Here is a 17,742-nt window from a genome sequence, read left to right on the forward strand (position 1 = left end):
ATGGTCCACTTTCCTCACTATGAATCACTCGAACGGATTCAACACTCCCAAAACAAAAGAGGTTTCACCCAATACCCAAACTGTGTATTGTGGCAAAGCGATGACTTCCTGACTTGGTGTTTGCTTCACACTCATAATTACTGCATATTTACTGTGAAGCTACTACATTTTTGGATACAAACAACAAAAATTTGCTTTACAGTATATCCAGCAGTGGCAATCCCAAACTCTGACCTCTGGCAAAGAAGCCAATCTAGAGCCCACCTCTGTTCTGTTTATGTTGACCCGAACTAAACGTTTGCCTGATTTGACTGTTCTGATGCACTATAAATTAAGTATACATGAATGTGTATTATCAAAAGGTTAGTGATACATGATCATATAATAATTAGTTAAACATGAAAAGTGAAAATGTAAGTAAAGAAATATTTTGGGAGTTTGAGAGACTGTAATTTTCATTTTCTGTTTTTGTTTTTTTTTTCTTTTTTTATATATATATATTTATAATATATATATATATATATATATATATATATATATATATATATATATATATATATATATATATATATATATATATATATATATATAAATAATAGGACGTTTGCCAACACGACCTGTTTTTGCGGTCCGTCTTGAACGCAGCACCTCAGTGACCTCTCACTGCGGCCTTTTGTGGGAAACGCTGTAGTCGAAGCTCATTGGTCAGCGCAGACGTCAATCAAACGGCTGGTTCGCTGTATTCCAGTAATCCCAGCCTACTGGATCCACAGGGATTGGAGTTATCATCTGCTACGGGGCAGTGAAATTATCAAGCTCTTACAAACACTTATTAAGTTGTTTACGAAACCGGGTTAGTGGATAGATCGACGAAACGGCACTGAAAGCCACTTGTTGATACATCAGAGGTACGTTTGCTTTTATGTGTGAATTAAATAACCGTTTAACGGTAGTTCGTGGATGACAGCTAGCTCTCCTGTAGCTAACTAGCTAACGTTAATGTTTTTTCCAAACATCAGTGGCCTGGCTGCGTGTGCGTGGTGTGGTGCTGGTCGTTAAGTAAATTCACTCTGGAAAATCTTAACTCTGTCTCATCTGTCTTATATACGCTGAATCCCTTAAAGAGACGCTTTTAAATTATAGTTGTATTTATGTGTTTAACACTCGCTGTGTCTAATGTTATCTCTTCTGCTGCCCAGTTGCTAATGCTAAGGACGAAAGCCGTAACGTTACTGTGGTGATGCCGTTTGGAGCCTCTGCTGTATTTTACACTTTTTTGAGAACATCAGACTCGGATTAAAAAAAATATTTATTGCACATGCATATCTACATTGTGCTAACTGAGCATCCACATAGTTTCATTACCTTTATATTAATTTTGTCAACTTGGGACGTTGAGGTGGGATGCGTAATCTTAAGAGGTACTTTCGTCATCACAGTTGCTCCAATATACGAGGGTCAGGTTGATTTTCTCTCCGTTTTTGTAATATTTTGATTTTTTTTTTTACTTAAATAAATACGTAATGCATCTTTAAAATAGCTGTTTGTTCTCTTCGGATTGTTTTTGCACTTTGCTGTGAGCAAACATTGTAAGTTGCTCAAACATGCCCTGCATGCACAGAAGAAGACATGGCTCTCATCGGATTTTCTCTATGTAAACTTGTTGAAGCAAAAAAAAAATGATGGCTGTGGATATTATCTGAGATTTTTTTTGTAAAGATTTGTTCAGTAGTTTCTATTATTACATATTATTGACAGTACAATCATGGGAAATTGTGCCAAATCCGGGTCCTAAGTGTTCTTATGAATTAAATAATAGAATGATTAATCCTACACTATGTGAGAGTGTATTGTAAGTTTTCTTGCTACATACTGTTATCCTAGTACAACTGTAGATAAACACATTAGAACATTAGTCACTATAACAAGCTGGATAAAGATAAAACGCCCACTTGTACCAGGACAGTACCCAGCAGTTTTTTGTTTTTTTTTTTTGTTTTTTTGCTACAGTACCAGTCAGTTTGCTTTGTTTGTGCCAAGAAAAGATCAGACTAGATTGCAAATTTCTCTTTGGCGTTTGGGTTGAAGTGGCACAATTTTTGCTTTTTGTGTGTTTTTAGTGTCAGTAGTTTAGAAGCAGACATCTACAGTCTTTGTTTGTTACTTCCTGTTGCTTAGTAAATGTGCATCTACATTAATGAAGGATCACCGGGAAAAGGAAGGAAGGAAGGAACTAGTTTTTGGTTATAGTCCAAAAGCTACACACACACAGGGCTGAATGTTATTTCTCCTCTGAGGTCAGTGCATCGGCATTTCACAAAAACACTTTCTGTTTTTCGCTTATTTTTTCTTTGGCATCCGGTCTTCTCCTCGTCCCATACTAAGGTCAGACATGATTAGCAGCAACTGTAGCTCGTGTTTCAAAGTGTCTCCACACTTGTATAGCAAACTAGAGCCTCTGTGTGCTTATGTTTTTGATCCTGGTGTTATTGTGTGAGAGCTTAATGATAGCTTTGCTGAGTGTAGGCCAAGGACAGATGCACAAGTTTTCCTCGGATTTGGCTTCAGCAACCATCCCCCTCACTTTAGGTTAAAAAAAAAAAAATACTGACTTTTTGATTTTTTTTGCTTTAAAATCTGGCTGTAATAATAAGTTGGTTGGTGGCTGTGTACACAAGTGAACAAAGATAGAAATGGTTAGATTATATTTACTATTGCGTGAACTATGTATGGAATATGTGTTTTACTCAAGTACTGTACTTAAGTAAATTTTTGCAATACTTATATTTTATGGAAGTACTTCTAATTTGTGTTACTTTAAAATGTATTTCCACTACAAACCAGAGGATAGATTAAGGATACTTCCACCTGTAGTAGAGTATTTTCCTAGGCAAATACTTAACTTTTGCACAAGGAAACACACAAAATCAGTTTGAATAGGAAATATAGCAAAAGAACGGGATATGCTGACATTGTCAGAGATAGAAACAATGAATTCGGTGGAAATTATGAATATGTTTATCAAACTTTGCCTTCATCAGGAAAAAAAAAACTAACCTCAGGCATTCTAGCTGTCAGTTTTTCAATCTGATGAGATTTTACCCTGTGGTTTCTAAAGCATCTCCCTCAGGATGGATTGTCTTCCAGTGTCCAATGTCTGTGCTCTTTTGCCCATTTCAGTGTTTTGTTTTAATGGCCGGTCTGAGATATGCCCAGTTGAGGAACTGTGAGGTGTCTTTGTCTTAAACTACACACTCTTAGATATTTGTCTTCTTACATGGTTGTGCATCAGAGCCTCCCGTTCCTTTTTCTGTCCTTGTTAGAACCAGTTTGTGCTGCTCTCTGAAGGGAGTTAACAACATGATAAGAAATGTTAGGTTTCCTTCAATCTCTAGCATTGAGTAGCCTTTCTTTGTAAGGACAGCAATAGACTGATCTCTAATGAAAGTTCTTTCTTTCTGGCTATTGGTACCTAGTTGAATGTTTAAGCAAACAACTACTGATGTTTAGATACTAAACTAACCTAAAAAATGCCATGCTCCCTTGTTTGCTTCATTAGCACAACTGTTCTCAGTTGTGTGGCAAAAGGGATTTCTCATAATCAACTACCCTTATAAAATGATTAATTAGAATTAGCAGCAATACCAGGAGATTGATGCAGATGACTGACAATTGCTAAAAATAGGACTCTATGCAAAAATATAGATCATTCTTTAAAAATCATCTGATTAATTTTTTGCCCCATGGACTGCAGGTGAGTGGACGTCTCCCTGCTATACTGCAGTCGAAATTATTGACGTCTGAAGACAAAGGCAGAGACTCAAGGATTGAAGGACTTCTTTTCATGACAAGCAGCCAGCACAGTATTTTGTTATTTGATTCATATTCGTGCTACGGGCCTTGTATTTGTATTGCGTTTACATGCCGGGTGCTGTGTAATTTGTTGATGTATTTTGGTACTGTTCATTCACAAATCCAGCTCTCATGGCATGACTAAAGCATCAGAGAGTTAAGCAAGAAGCAAGCAATAAATGCCCCTTTCATAGAACTGACCTGTGTCATTGTTGTTGTGAAGAGAGCTTCAGGTTTAGCTAAGGAAATTTCCATTGAGTGTATTTTAGTGTTGGCAAATGTGTAAAAACTTTTAAAAATAGTAAACTAGGGTTAAGTTTAAATGAGGGTTTTAATGAATTTGGATTTCGGGGTAATGACTGCAGCACTGGGCTGTGAGTCCTTCGAATAATATTGTGCATAAGTGAAAAAAATTATAACCTTGTAAAATATACCTTGGAATTCATGACTGTAACTTGCAAATTTCCCCAGGCTCTATAAGAGTGGTTTAGAGAATTGAAACAGCAGCACAGTGTCAAAGTCTAGTGTGGAGAGAAGATACAAACTCCAAATAATGGTGCTGTTTCCTTAGTCTTTTATTCTTTTTAAATAGGACCACTGCAGACATACAGATGAGCTTCAGTTGGCTTGGTTTTTGAGTAACAACAATATCTTTGTGGTTTCTGTCGTTTGTGGTCACATTTATTACCGCTGCAAGGACACGAGTGAGAGCCAAGCAGAGAGGTATTGATTTGTGTGTTGGTGTGCATTTGCAGCTATCAATTTCTTGTTGAGATTTCCCAGAATCTAAGAGTTTTTTTCCCCGTTTCCAGTCAGTGCACCTCCCCCATCACCCCCACCCCACACACACAAAAATCTAAATGGCCATAGGTTGTTTGAAGGTTGTAAAATATTTCAGTCAGATGATGTAAAAATAATCCTATTTAGAATCTAGAGACACTAAAATAGATGATACAAATACTTTTGTCTAGTAGCCCACTAGCCCTGCAGTAGATCCAGACACTATTTTGGTGTGAGCACAAGTGTGTGAAACATTGGCTCCTCACAGCTGCATTTATGTTCACCCATAAATTCAAATTTCAAATTTCTCTTCATCCAGGGTGTGGTGCTTTTTTAAGCAGGGAATTCACTGGAAGCCATAAAATCTATTATGCATGCAAAACATCTGGATGAATGTGACAAAGTTTCTCTTTAGATGTCCTGACAGCAAAGATGCAGTGTTTAGCTTTCTTTTTAAGTTGCTGCTCAGTTTACGTTAGACCTTGATATATTTGTTTACTTCATTATAATTCTTGTCTTTAATGTTTTTTTTTTGAATAGCCAGTAGACTGTTTTTTGTCTGGCCTCTGTGCATTTTATTATTGCCTACCTCACGATTCTAGATATAAATGAAAGCTTGGAATAAAACATTGAGGCAAAGAGTTCCCAACCTTGTCCTCTTTTCCCATCATCTAAGGGCTGTTACAGTAGTGGGTTTGGCCGTACCTGACAGCACTGCTTTGTGAAGGCTGCCTGCTTGTTCCAGCCTGTCTTAGGGGAAACCAGACAAACTGCAACAACTCTGTGACCGTTAAAGACACAAAAACAGAAATGTACACACAAGCATGCACATGCAGGCTCATCAAGTGCAAAGTCACATTAATTATTGCAACATCTCTTTTTGTGCTATAATAAGGTGTGGTGATTTTGTGTGTCTGTTTTTAGAGAGAATAATCACTTATGTATGTCTACGTTGCTACACCCACATGAACTCAACGTGAACTCCACCCAAGGACTTGAAGTCACTTATAAAGTTACCTACTGAGACAGTAAACATGATTGTTGACGCAATCCAACGTGTATATATACAGTGGCAAGTAAAAATATGTGAATCTTTGAGAATTTCATGGTTTTCTGCATTAATTTGTCATAATATGTAATCTGATCTTCATCCAAGTCAAGATTATTAACAAATACAATGTGCCTAAAGTAATTAACCCCCCCAAGCAGTAACCTTAAGTTGGTGCTTCCTGTAGCTGTGGATCAGACCTGCACATTGTTCAGGAGGAATTTTAGCCCATTCTTTGTCATATTCCTTGGAAGTCTCATGTCTGTGGCTCTCTTCAAGTCATTCCATAGCATCTCTATTGTGTTAAGGTCTGGGCTCTGACTCTGACTGGGCGACTCCAAAAGGCATTTTGTTGTTCTTAACCCATTCTGTTGTGTGTATTAGGTCATTGTCAATGATTGCTAAAGACAAAAACGGAACACTCTCAAAGCTGAGAAGCAGTAATGAGTTAATGTTAATAATCAAAATAGTTGTTGATAGGGCTGCACAAGTTTTTGGACATTATTGTAAGTTGCAATTGTGATTGTAATAAACAAATGGTACTGACTATTGGTATATTTGTGTTTAGTTTTTTTTTTTTTTTTTTTTTTTTTTTCTTCTTCAACTAACAAAATAACTAGCAAAAAAACTACCTATATAGAATATGTTGCCACGTTCACACAAGCACTTATTTACGTAATCAGACTGCAGCCTGTGGTGGTTCTAAAATCACACAGGCAGATTACAGAAATAGGTGTGCTGACAGTAGAAATTAATCCTCTTTGACTTTTCCTATTTAGTCACTTGACAAACCCTTCATGTTGTTTGGAAGAATAGCTGTCATGGAAGAAGCACTGTGCTATTGTGCACCTTTGTGATCTGGCAGTACAAACCTGTACAATCTGGCAGTACAAATACTATGACTCTGCCACGTAATAGTTTGCTTTGTAAGCTAAGAGTTTGTCAGGGGTGCTGTTCATTGCTGTGTTGACTTTTGTCTTGAAACAACTGTTTATTCATGTAGTGCACTGATATTTCAAGCAGTAATAGTAATACTGATTATAAAATGGTAACGAAATAATACAGATATTAAAATGTTACTTATGTGTGGAAAACATACTAAAAGTGTGCTTGGCCATGTGGAATTAATTTATTTGGACAGGATCTATTAAGCAATTTCCTTACATAGAACATCATATATGTGTTGTGGTGGGTAGATAAGCAGCAAATCAAACATTTGAAAACGTAAGTTCTCTGACTTGTGTGTTTCCACATGTGGCGTGCAAGTAGCGAAACAAAATAGTAGCAGTTGTTCAGTTTGCCTTTGCTGGCCGTGGCAGCTTTGTTTGCTTTGGCCTGCATTCAGAATGCATCTCCTCAGAACCCAGCAGTGACAAGAGCAAACTTGCCAAATCTGTAGAGAGGTTTTATGAAATAACTGTGTTTACCAGAATGTTCCATGATTAAAATCTGCATGACTTGATTTTGAATGGCTATACTCAGCTCAGTACTGTGTGAAGCCCCACATCTGCGTGTTCACAGATTTCCCAGTTAGGTTACCAATTGTGACTTTCTTACCATGCATCCATTAGAAGGTCCTCATAGCTGAGGTATTGCAACGTTTTGGTATGTCTGTGCCTTAGCACATCCATAATAGATTTACCCTTCTCCACACTTCTGGCTATATTTTTTTCTTTCCACGCAGGGTGCCTCTGTCTGTGTCTTGCCTCTCAGGATGTCTAGCCTGGTGTTTCTGTAGTGGAAGCGACCACCACCTTTAGATCTTCAGACACTTGTTTGGCCAGTTCACCATCATGCCTCGCTTAAATGTCAGTCCCAACTCAAAGCCTACCTGCAGCCCCCTGTGGCTCTTCTGTGTTCTCCTTGGTCTTCTGTCCAGACACACTCATGCCAGAGTTGGTAAGAATCAAACTATATCGAGGGAAAATGGTGCCCTTAACATGATGATACATTACTGTTCTTTTATTATTAATATTGTTCTTTTTATAATTTAACTTTATTTCATAATTGAATCCTGTCCCAATCTCCCCCAGTTCTTGCTGTACCCAAGCAGCTGAGCCTGTCACCCAACATGAGTACACAGCAACTCTCCATATCCTGGCTGGGAGGAGCAGCCACAACGTTTGACCTCATGATTCTAAGAACTGAACTCAATGAAACTGTCTTTTATGTAAGAGCTTTTCTGTTTTTGTTCATTTGTTCCCATGTTGTTATTTCTGTACAGGTATAGTTAATAACAATGGCGCTTGGACTATTCTGACACCCCTTAAGAAATGGTATAGATACATTATTATGTGAAAGTGATACATTATTTCTGAATATATATAGATATATATAATATAACATAACTAATAAAATATCATATAACTGAACAGTCCTCTCTGGCAGATGAGGGCTGTTTCAAAACGTACTGTATCTTTGGCATTTCTATATTTCGGTTTCTTCTCAAGTTTTTGTGTTTTTCCTATTTTAGTTAGCACTGTCATCTGTCTGTTTCATGTTGTCAGTTCATTCCCTTAATTTGTTTTCTGTGTTTTATTTGTAGGATACAGTGTCTGCAACAATGAATCCTGTCAGTGGTCGGCACCAGTGGACCTGGACCTCAGTTGAACCTCTGCAGTGTACCTCACTTTCAATACAAATCCGCTCAAGAGATGGAAATGCAACAAGTAAATGGAGCACCACTCAGATACATCCAGGTCAGAAGGAAAATAATTACATCCAGATATAATGGTGCACCTATTATCAGAGAGACATAAATACTGCTTTAACTTAATGCAGTTATCTATTCTGTGGCCATTTCTAATTATTGTTTAGAAATCTCTTTCTTAAGACAAATTACTTTTCTATTTGACTAAAGTTGAATGTCTTTTTTCTACTTTTGTCTTTCTTATATATATATAAATATAAAAAAAACTCTACTATATGTTTTCAGGAAACGATCTTCCCAGCTATGAAAAATTCCAGATGTACCCCGAGGAGGATATTGTGCCTGTGGGGGCCAATGCTACATACTGTTGTATTCTGCCAGAGAATAAGCTCTTTGGTGACATTTACTATGGCAACACGGTCATGAATGCAACACGACTGAGTAGGCGAAGTTATGCTGTCACGATTTTTCATCAGAAACCATCTCAGAGGTCGGGAACTAACATCTTCTGTCGAGACAACCTGAAGTCAGACCTTACAGGATCAGTGGTTTTTGTTGGATGTAAGATGGATATTGATATCTGAATTATATCATATGTCTTATCTGAGATGAGGAAAAGTGTTTGGAGTGGCAATGACAGAGATATTTGTGCACACATATTTAGGACATACATTTCTATTTGTGTCCCCATCCCCAGATCCACCACTGCTCAGTGATTTTGTGTGTGAGACTCATGATTTGAACTCAGCTGTTTGCCACTGGAACGACAAGAGAGACACATCGTTGTATGGCAAAAGAGGAACAGTCTATTCACTGAACAAGAGGTATCACCTCACATTTGCACATTCACACAATAATTTACTTTGGACATCAAATACATGACATCCAAGACTTGTTTGGGAACCCTAAGACTGAGGTTGGGGAGATATACATGTTTGATTTGCTCACTGATATCTTAAAACTTCACAGTCAGCACAAAGTTAACAGTTTTGCTTTAATAAATTCTAGAAATCACACATCTGCTGTCACAAAATCCTGTGGTTGGTCTGTTTGGCTTTAACACAAGCCAACAAACCAGTCACACCAGAGTTAGCTGGAACCAGACCCAGCTTCTCAGGCTCACAAATTGAACAGAAACAAAACAGTCATAGCTTGGTATCTACAGTATTTTAGTTTAGTTTTTTTATTGCTCAGGTTTACAAAGGCTGTATAGTCAAAAACAAAGGCTCAGTATATAGAACCTCTCAGTAGAATGGTTAGGGACAGAGGTGTCAATGTTGAAATGATAATTCAGATTTCAGACAGCTTGAATGACAAGAAACGTATAGCACTTAGTATAAGTAACCACTTGCTGCATCTGTGTGACTATTAAACATAGATGGATAAATATTTATTTCTGTAAAAGGTCTATCAGACCTGTGCTTGGGTCTACATCTGCATCTGTAGGTTAGACTAGGTATCTGAAATGATTACATTTATTTCAATTTAATTTGGCTATTTTGATTGACACACTTAATACATGAAATGTAATCTTTTTTTTTTTTATTATTATTTAATATTAATTTTATTATTTATTTATATTTTCTTTAGGAATTGTACCTTTGACAGATTGTGGGAGAAACACAAACAGTGTACTTCGGCTCAGTGGGAGGGTACCTGGACACTGGTAGCTGTGAATCGTCTTGGCCAGTACAGCCTCACTGACTCTGCTGAAATTAGTCACAGAGGTAGGTATTGTCCTTAACCTTAACACCAAGAAGCAGAATTCATATGAACTTAATTTCTGTACCAACTGATTAGTAGGAATTTTTAAAGTAAAAGTAAACATCAAATTCACCCATATTATTTTTTTTCACCTCAATTCAATTATTTGAATTAGTTTCAATCTTTCTTTTCAGTGCATCCAGTAGCTCCAATTAACCTGAGCTCCGTCGCCTCTGCCTGGAATGCCACTGTGTCGTGGAACTGGATATATAGCAGCTATTCCTCCCTGGATCTTGTCTGCGAGGTAGATCTTACCTCCCAATGGTCCAAAACAAATGTAAGTAGCATGTTTGTTTGCTATGTCTGTCTCAAATGTACAGAACCTTTCTCTGTTTTTGTCATTTTAAATAATTTTTGTTTTAGCACATCAATTAATGCAGTCAGATCGATCTGTCTACATCCTTCAGCCTGTTTATCCTTTAATGTGTTGACATATGCTCTTTACTTATGTGATCATCAATGTACCAAGCATTAACAAAGTCTAATATGTGTACAGTATACCTTCTCTGGTGTGGGCCTGATGTCAGTGGTTCTACTGGACCTGCACCCTGATGAAAAGTATGTTGTCCATGTCCGCTGTGGTGCCCAGCAGAATTTCTGGAAGTGGGGAAATTGGAGTAAACCATTTTCCTTTAAAACAAAGACTTTTGGTAAGGGATTTATTTGTTTGTCCTTTTTATCAGCAAATATAAGTAGATTGACTAATTGCTTTTGCCATAAATGGCCACCAGTCAAGTGTGTTGCCTAATTGTTCTGAGTAGTTGATGCTTATCGCCTTGTACCAAGTCATTAAAGAAGACTACTTGCTGATAACTATGTACAGCTAAAACGTATTTATTTGTTATGCTGTAAAATCTACTGTACAGCCAGTGTGTCAAATAAAGCCCAAGTTTAGTATGTTTTATGTTTTTTTTTTTCAGCTCCGGATGTTCCTAATGTGTGGATTTGGATGAACAGAGATAAAACTGGGCAAATTATTTGGAAGGTGAATTGTTTTAGATTGTAAATGTACAAGTTTCTATTTCTACTCTGGATAAATATATATAAATATATCATAAATGTACTAATAAGGTGATTCAAAAAATTCTCTTTCTTTCTGTTTTAGCCTCTGACACAAAGACAGAGCCACGGTCAGATCACAGGTTTTGAAGTTACTCTCTGTAACTCTGAAGAAAATTGTCAGAACACAGAAAACGTTTCCGCAGATACTTTTGCTGTACCTATTAACTTCACACAGGTTGCTAACTTGAGCAGTGACAGCAAGGCTACAGCAACTGTTATTGCAAGGAATGCTGCTGGGTTATCACAACCTGCAAGTGTAGCTATACCACTACATTTGACAGGTATGTGGAAATGAAAGAGGAATTGTTTTGGCATGTTTTAACATATTATAAGTAGCACTGCAGGAGATCAGTCTATTTATTACAATTGACAGAAGGTTCATTTCATGCAACAATTTGGTTCCACAGTCATAAAAAAATATGAAAACATTCTTATTTTTACTTTGCTTTTTTTTTTCAGATGCAGAACCTCTTGCTGTGTCCAGGATTGTTTATTCCAACAGAGGTTTTCCTCTGTTCTGGCAGAATAATGCCAACGCCACCTGTGGTTATGTGGTAGAATGGCATGATGCCTCCTGCGTTCGTGACTGCCCAGTCGAGTGGATCAAGGTGGCTGCTGGAATCACTAATGCCTTAATTGAGTCAGGTATGTTGGCTTTAAAAGTCTGTTAAAACAGAGAATAGTTTTTTGCATTTCCCCCCTATTATTCTTTGCTATAGACAGTGTTTAATAATTTAAAATATACTCAGAATTCAGAAATGACAATGGATAATCCATTATAATAATATTTCTTTGCTATCAGTGAACCTACAGCCAGGTGTGAGGTACAACCTTTCCCTCTACAGCTGCTCATCAGAGCTGCTGCAGCGCTGGCAGGGATATTTGCAGGAGCTGGGTAAGCATAGCACAGCATGTAAAAAGCTTGTCCTTAGGAGAAGTAGTGACTTCAGAATTCGTACCCTGCATTTTAATTGCTGACTCTTTGTTTTCATCCTCTCTATCATTCCTTCCTCTCTTCTCTGCTGTTTTTCATTCTCCCTTTTTCCCTACTTCCACAGTCCCTTCCAGTTCTGTCCCTCACCTTTTAGCCAGTCAGCAAGACTCTGATATTCTCCTCACATGGGGAGAGATCCCACTGATCAGGAGAAGAGGCTTCCTCCTGGGCTACAACATTTACAGCACTAATGGCTCCCAACTCACACTTCTAGGTAAATGTTACTGATTACTTGAAAAAAGAGATTGTGCATAAATTACTGGTATGTTCCTTGACCAAAATGTGTTGTCAGAGGTGCATTTTGTGATTTGTAAAACTCACTCACCTTGCTCTTCATTACTCTGTCTTGCTTTCCTCCTTTTCTCCTACTGTTTGTCTTTCTTTGCCTTCCTCCGTTTTTGTTTTCTTCCTGTCCCCTGAGCAGCCAATCTGTCAGATCAAGGAAGCAGGAACTACATAGTAAAGGGTCTCTCTGAAGGCTCATATAAATTCACTGTCAAGGCCTATACCTCAGCAGGGGAGGACACAGGAGCCACTGCTTCCATAACGCTGGAACCATCCTGTAAGAACATGAATAGTTATGTCTCATTATAACTTGTAATAACATTTGTGCTTAATTTGAACTACTACTATTATTAGAATGTTTTTAAATTTAAAATAATACATTTAATAAATAATTACAGGCAACATTTAACCTCAGTTTACATTTATACTGTAAAATATACATTTTAGAGTTAGTATGACAAAGTCTTAATGCCTCTGGTTCTGATATTTTGTCCTAACAGCTGATTGGATGATCCTGGAAATCTTAGCTTCTCTGGGAATCACAGCTTTATTCCTGGTTGTTGTCACCTTTATTTGTTACAAGAAAAGGAAATGGTGAGACTGCTTTTCTATCCTGTCTCTGTCTTGTTTTGTGCGTGTTCCATAAATATTATTCAGATTTTTGCAAAGATACTGTCAAATATCCAGGAACAGCTTGTTATCTATACTTTACAGAATATGGTTTGTTTGTAGGGACTATTTGCATATATTTAGGTGACAGTGTTACATGAAAGTCCATATTTGTCACCAGGGTGAAAACGGCCTTCTATCCAGACATACCTGAACCCAAGCTGCCTGGTGATTGGCCCAGGACACAGGTACAGTTTGAACTCTATCCAGCCTGACCTACTCATTGCATTCTGATTCTATATTTTCCACTTACAGTTGATTGTTCTTTATGTTTGTGTTTGTGATCATACCTGGTGCGATTGAGAATGTTTTTGCACAAATCACTGAATCTGACTCACTCAAGTGTAAACTATGTTGCTCTGTGTCTGACAGGGGCCGTTGGATGTGAAGCCATCTCCCAACAGTATGGTTCATATTGTAGAAAAGCCTGAGTGGGGTTCTAGTAAAGAAGTGCTTGTTGTCATTCCTGAAGAAGATGAGGATGAAGATGGGCAGGCCATGGGAGATGAGCCAGCTGATACAGATGATCTCGCATCACTACGCTACTACAACCAAGCGGTAGATGAGAGGCCCATAAGACCACGTTTCCCAGACTCCTCTGCTTCATCAACATCTTCTTTGGATTCAGGACGCACCGATGTGACATACACAGGGATACAGACTTCAGGGTCTTCTTTCCTCTTCCAGCTCAATGCACAAGGCTCCTCTGAGGGCAATAAACACCAGGCAGACATGTCTGACAGCTCTGAAGATGGAGGAGGGGGTTACAAGCCTCAGATGCAACCTAGTGCACCAAGTGAGGACATGGGCCTAGCTTCATCAGCACAGCCTTTCCTAGAGCCCCAGGCTGCCAGTATGTGGGGCTACAAACCCCAGTGCTCCTGGAATTTGGACTCTCCTGAGGAGGCTGACGAAGGCGCCAGTCTGGCCCCTTCTCTTGGATCTCCGACCTCTGTTGCTTCTACTCAGTTCCTGCTCACTGATGGAGAGGAATGTGCAGAGGAGAAGCGACTGCTGTCGTCATCGGCAGCAACCTGGTTCACCAACCTCCTGTCATCTGCAAAACCATGAAATCATCTCTCTCACAAGTAGCAGCCAGGGTCTAACATAAAACTGTTAGATTAATTACTGTTATCAAACTAGCCTAGGTAAATATGCCCTAGCACTACATTCTTACAGTTGCACTGTGACAGCAGGGTGGTATTGCCATTTAAGGATCCAAATACTCACAAAATATAGTGAATTTTCAGTTTTATGCAAATGCCATGAATTGAAATCCATATATTTATCTGTCAGAACGTATGTATTCTGACAGCAAATTATTTCTTCCAGCCTCTTTTAACCATATTTAATGCACCCTCTGGCAACGCTCTGGGGGCTGTTACAGTACACATCATTTCACTGCCTTTTCTATGACTCCCTATGACGGGAATTTAGCAGTGGCATATCATGTGTTTCTAAAGAGTATATGCAGTTTGTAGCATGGTTTCAAATGTTTTTATTTTTTATGACGCACACATTAATACACTACAGAAAGGATGCAAGGACATTTCGTACGAAATGGTGGCATAACAATAAAGGACATTTTTGAAAGAACAATACAAAAGTCAGTATGAATGGAAGGTTGCTAAGTTGTCATAAAACTTCCCTCTTGTACAGGATCCATGTCTTCTGCTGGTCTACTATTTTGGTTAATTTCACCTGCTTTCTGGAAGAGGAGGGACATTTAGCTGTTTAAAAAAAGATTTTAAATATATGTAAAGATGGCAGTCTCTTGGATCAATACCAAGGTAGCTTCTATCCTTACAGATGTGATCTATTTTTCACAGATTACTTTCTGAACAGTAAGATAGTAGTGGATAGATGCACTTATGAATGAGGCATTATTTTACACAGATACAGGAGTGGTGCTTTCTCTTACGGTCTGGAATTTTGCGGGTGATGAGCCCGATGAATATACACTGATATAAGCTAGAACATGAATACAAACCAATATAATTCAATGAACGAACGCCATTTTGTTACATTTAAGTGTTTTGTTTGTTGTTTATTTTCCTTAATCAGACAAGCTTTTTTTCTTCAACATATTTCACAGTGAGGCCAGTTAATTTTTTTCTTGTTGTGAATAATCATCAAGTTGATAAAACCATAATGGACAAATTATGAGATTTAACTTGGATGGATTATTACACTATTGAACACTACACTATAAAATGCCTTGTAAAACACATCTCTTCCAGTTACTTGCACTATAGCACATTTCACACACTGCCTTGTTCCTCAGCATTACATTATTAAAAAAGAAAATATGAGACTAATGCCGTTTTGAACAGATCAGATATGTATTGGACTGGACATGCAGATTCCATTGGCGCTAAGTGTAATGTTTTATTAATTCTAGTAAGTGCTGAAATTTCCCAACTTTGGTTACATTACAGTCGTCATGATGTTACTTTTAGCCCTCTTAGTATGTATATGGATTTAACGAATCCTGCTTTTTTTTTTGGTTGCTCTATTTTCAACTCCAGACAGATGGCTGATAATGCATTTGATGTTGACTTGCTGTGAGAAGCTTGTTTATTTTTAGAGACATCTAAGCCTGCACTACATGTGCATGTAAAGTAGTATTTATCTTTTCACTTAAAACTTTTCCTAAAGTTTAAACAAAAAGAAAGACGAGGACTAAAGGGAGAGCAGTTATTGTGAAATGATGATTTTGCTGAAATGCTGTCATTTGGCTTTTGTGTCCAATAATTGGATCTTTAACAGCACTTTGATATCTCATTATGGTGTTTAATGCGGGCCACTAACTGCCCAAGTGCACTTCGCATACTCCATTAGCTCTCCACTCTTGTGCATTGTGGGTGTTAAGGATGCAACATCGGCCTCCAAAAATCATCTTTATGCAAATTTTACCTTTTTAATACTATAATTGAGTGAAATCTGGGATGTTTGTTTTTTCAGTCAGACCCTGGCTTGCCTGTGTGGAAGCCTGTGGTCTAATGTTGCTCAGTGCCTCCAGCCAACAAGCTTTAAGAAAAACTACTGTGACATGAATGATGGCTTCACTGATGACCTTATAACAGGCAGGCAGTCTTCTTTTAACTACTGAGAAATATGTATCCCCTTTGTCTCTTTGTCTTAAAACACTGATCTAAATCTTGACCTGGTTAAAGGAAAAATGGCTGAAAGAATTTGTTAAAAGCTACATCCTGTACAAGTAAAACTGGAAAAGAAAGTGAATCAACCAGTTTCATTGCCACTGATCAGTATTCACTTCAAGCCAGAGGTAAAGTGGATGTAGTTTGGGGTATTTAAACATGGCTGCAAATTGTTTTCCTTTGAAGCCTGTTTTTGAGCAGGGCTTTGGAGACTAACCTATTAATGCTATGTGTTACATGCTTTTATGTTGAGTTGGATCAACAAAATGGCAATTTTTTTTATTTTTCCCCAAGTCTTTGTTTTTATACAATTAACTGTACATAGAAGCAGATTTTATTTCTTGCATTTCATTTTTACAATTCATAAACTTGCTACAATACAAAGTGTAATTTTACATTCTAAATTATATTCACATCAACAGGCAGATTTAATGTTGTCTAACCAGCTTTCTTGAGGTAAAATGTTACTGTTGACGATATGAGATATATAATCATATGAAATGTAGCTGCGTCGCCTTTTGTATTTGTTGTGTGCTGAAATACTTGGAAACATATAAAGTGTGTCTGAAAAGTCATGTATGATTAGAAATGTCTTGGTGTAATAGTTTAGTCTGCTTTACAATCCTTTAAGCAGTGTTACTATGTCAGACACATTGTAGGTAGGACCAGAATACTCACCATACAAACTCATACATGACAACTGTTGGGCATGTATTGGCATTCAGTTTATTATTTTTTGTTTGTTTTTCATCCACACATACGTGGAACCTAGGTTTACTCTGTAAAACATTATGGTTTTTTGTAGTTTAAACACCAGGGTACACTTGCTACCTTATCATTTGTGGCCCTAGATATTTTGCAGTATTAATGCATGCTGTATAAACTATCACCACATAACAATAACTCATAAATTCTTTATTAACCTGTGGCTTTAAAACACTAACACAGACTAATGTGCATGACAACGTGACTGAAGTATTATGGGCCTGAAAAAGGCTTTTATTTCTGAAAGTGTTTTAAAGTTGGTGATATTTTGCAGAATAATTTTACTATTGATTGGCAGATGGTGAAGTGCTTCTGAGTGAATAAATAACATTAACACTAATAACACAAATTTAAATGCTATATGTTTAAAGGCAATAAAGTTACTTGGCAGACCACTTGTTTGACAGTTTGTTCACCTTTCCGTGTGTTTAAAATAATATCCAGAATTGTAAATATTCAATAATAAGTATTATAAACATTACTAATAACTTAAGTTCTGTCTAATAAATAGTCTGTAATGTATTTGTTTAGTATTTCATCACCTAGTTAGTAAAAGATGAAGTAATGAAGTGTTGCTTAAAAAAATACACTGAGATTTTTAGATGTAAAATGGTTTGTAGTCGCGATGTTGCTGTTTATTATTCTAGAAATAAGATGTGATCCAGGATGCGCTGGACCCGCCCGCTCCCTCGAGTCTCCTCCTGCATCATGC

The 17,742-nt window shown here is 37.5% G+C and overlaps 1 protein-coding gene across 2 annotated transcripts; it reads left to right on the plus strand.

Moving 5' to 3' along the window:
* The first annotated feature begins 756 nt into the window (after window positions 1–756).
* On the plus strand, window positions 757–17,425 carry lifra (LIF receptor subunit alpha a). Of its 2 annotated transcripts, none has more exons than XM_026343025.1 (18): window positions 757–908; window positions 7,365–7,579; window positions 7,714–7,850; window positions 8,226–8,379; window positions 8,616–8,891; window positions 9,028–9,154; window positions 9,921–10,057; window positions 10,229–10,371; window positions 10,591–10,744; window positions 11,015–11,079; window positions 11,200–11,437; window positions 11,616–11,801; window positions 11,959–12,051; window positions 12,215–12,364; window positions 12,575–12,712; window positions 12,936–13,029; window positions 13,226–13,292; window positions 13,477–17,425. In XM_026343025.1, the coding sequence occupies exons 2-18, from the start codon at window positions 7,474–7,476 to the stop codon at window positions 14,173–14,175; spliced, it is 2,964 nt and encodes a 987-aa protein (XP_026198810.1). In that variant the 5' UTR covers window positions 757–908; window positions 7,365–7,473; the 3' UTR covers window positions 14,176–17,425. The 2 variants fall into 2 exon arrangements, with proteins under 2 accessions (XP_026198810.1, XP_026198811.1); XM_026343026.1 differs by lacking the exon at window positions 757–908 and adding an exon at window positions 2,130–2,297.
* The last annotated feature ends 317 nt before the right edge of the window (window positions 17,426–17,742 follow it).

Source organism: Anabas testudineus, chromosome 9, assembly GCF_900324465.2.
Source record: "Anabas testudineus chromosome 9, fAnaTes1.2, whole genome shotgun sequence".
In the NCBI taxonomy this organism is placed as follows: Eukaryota; Metazoa; Chordata; class Actinopteri; order Anabantiformes; family Anabantidae; genus Anabas; species Anabas testudineus.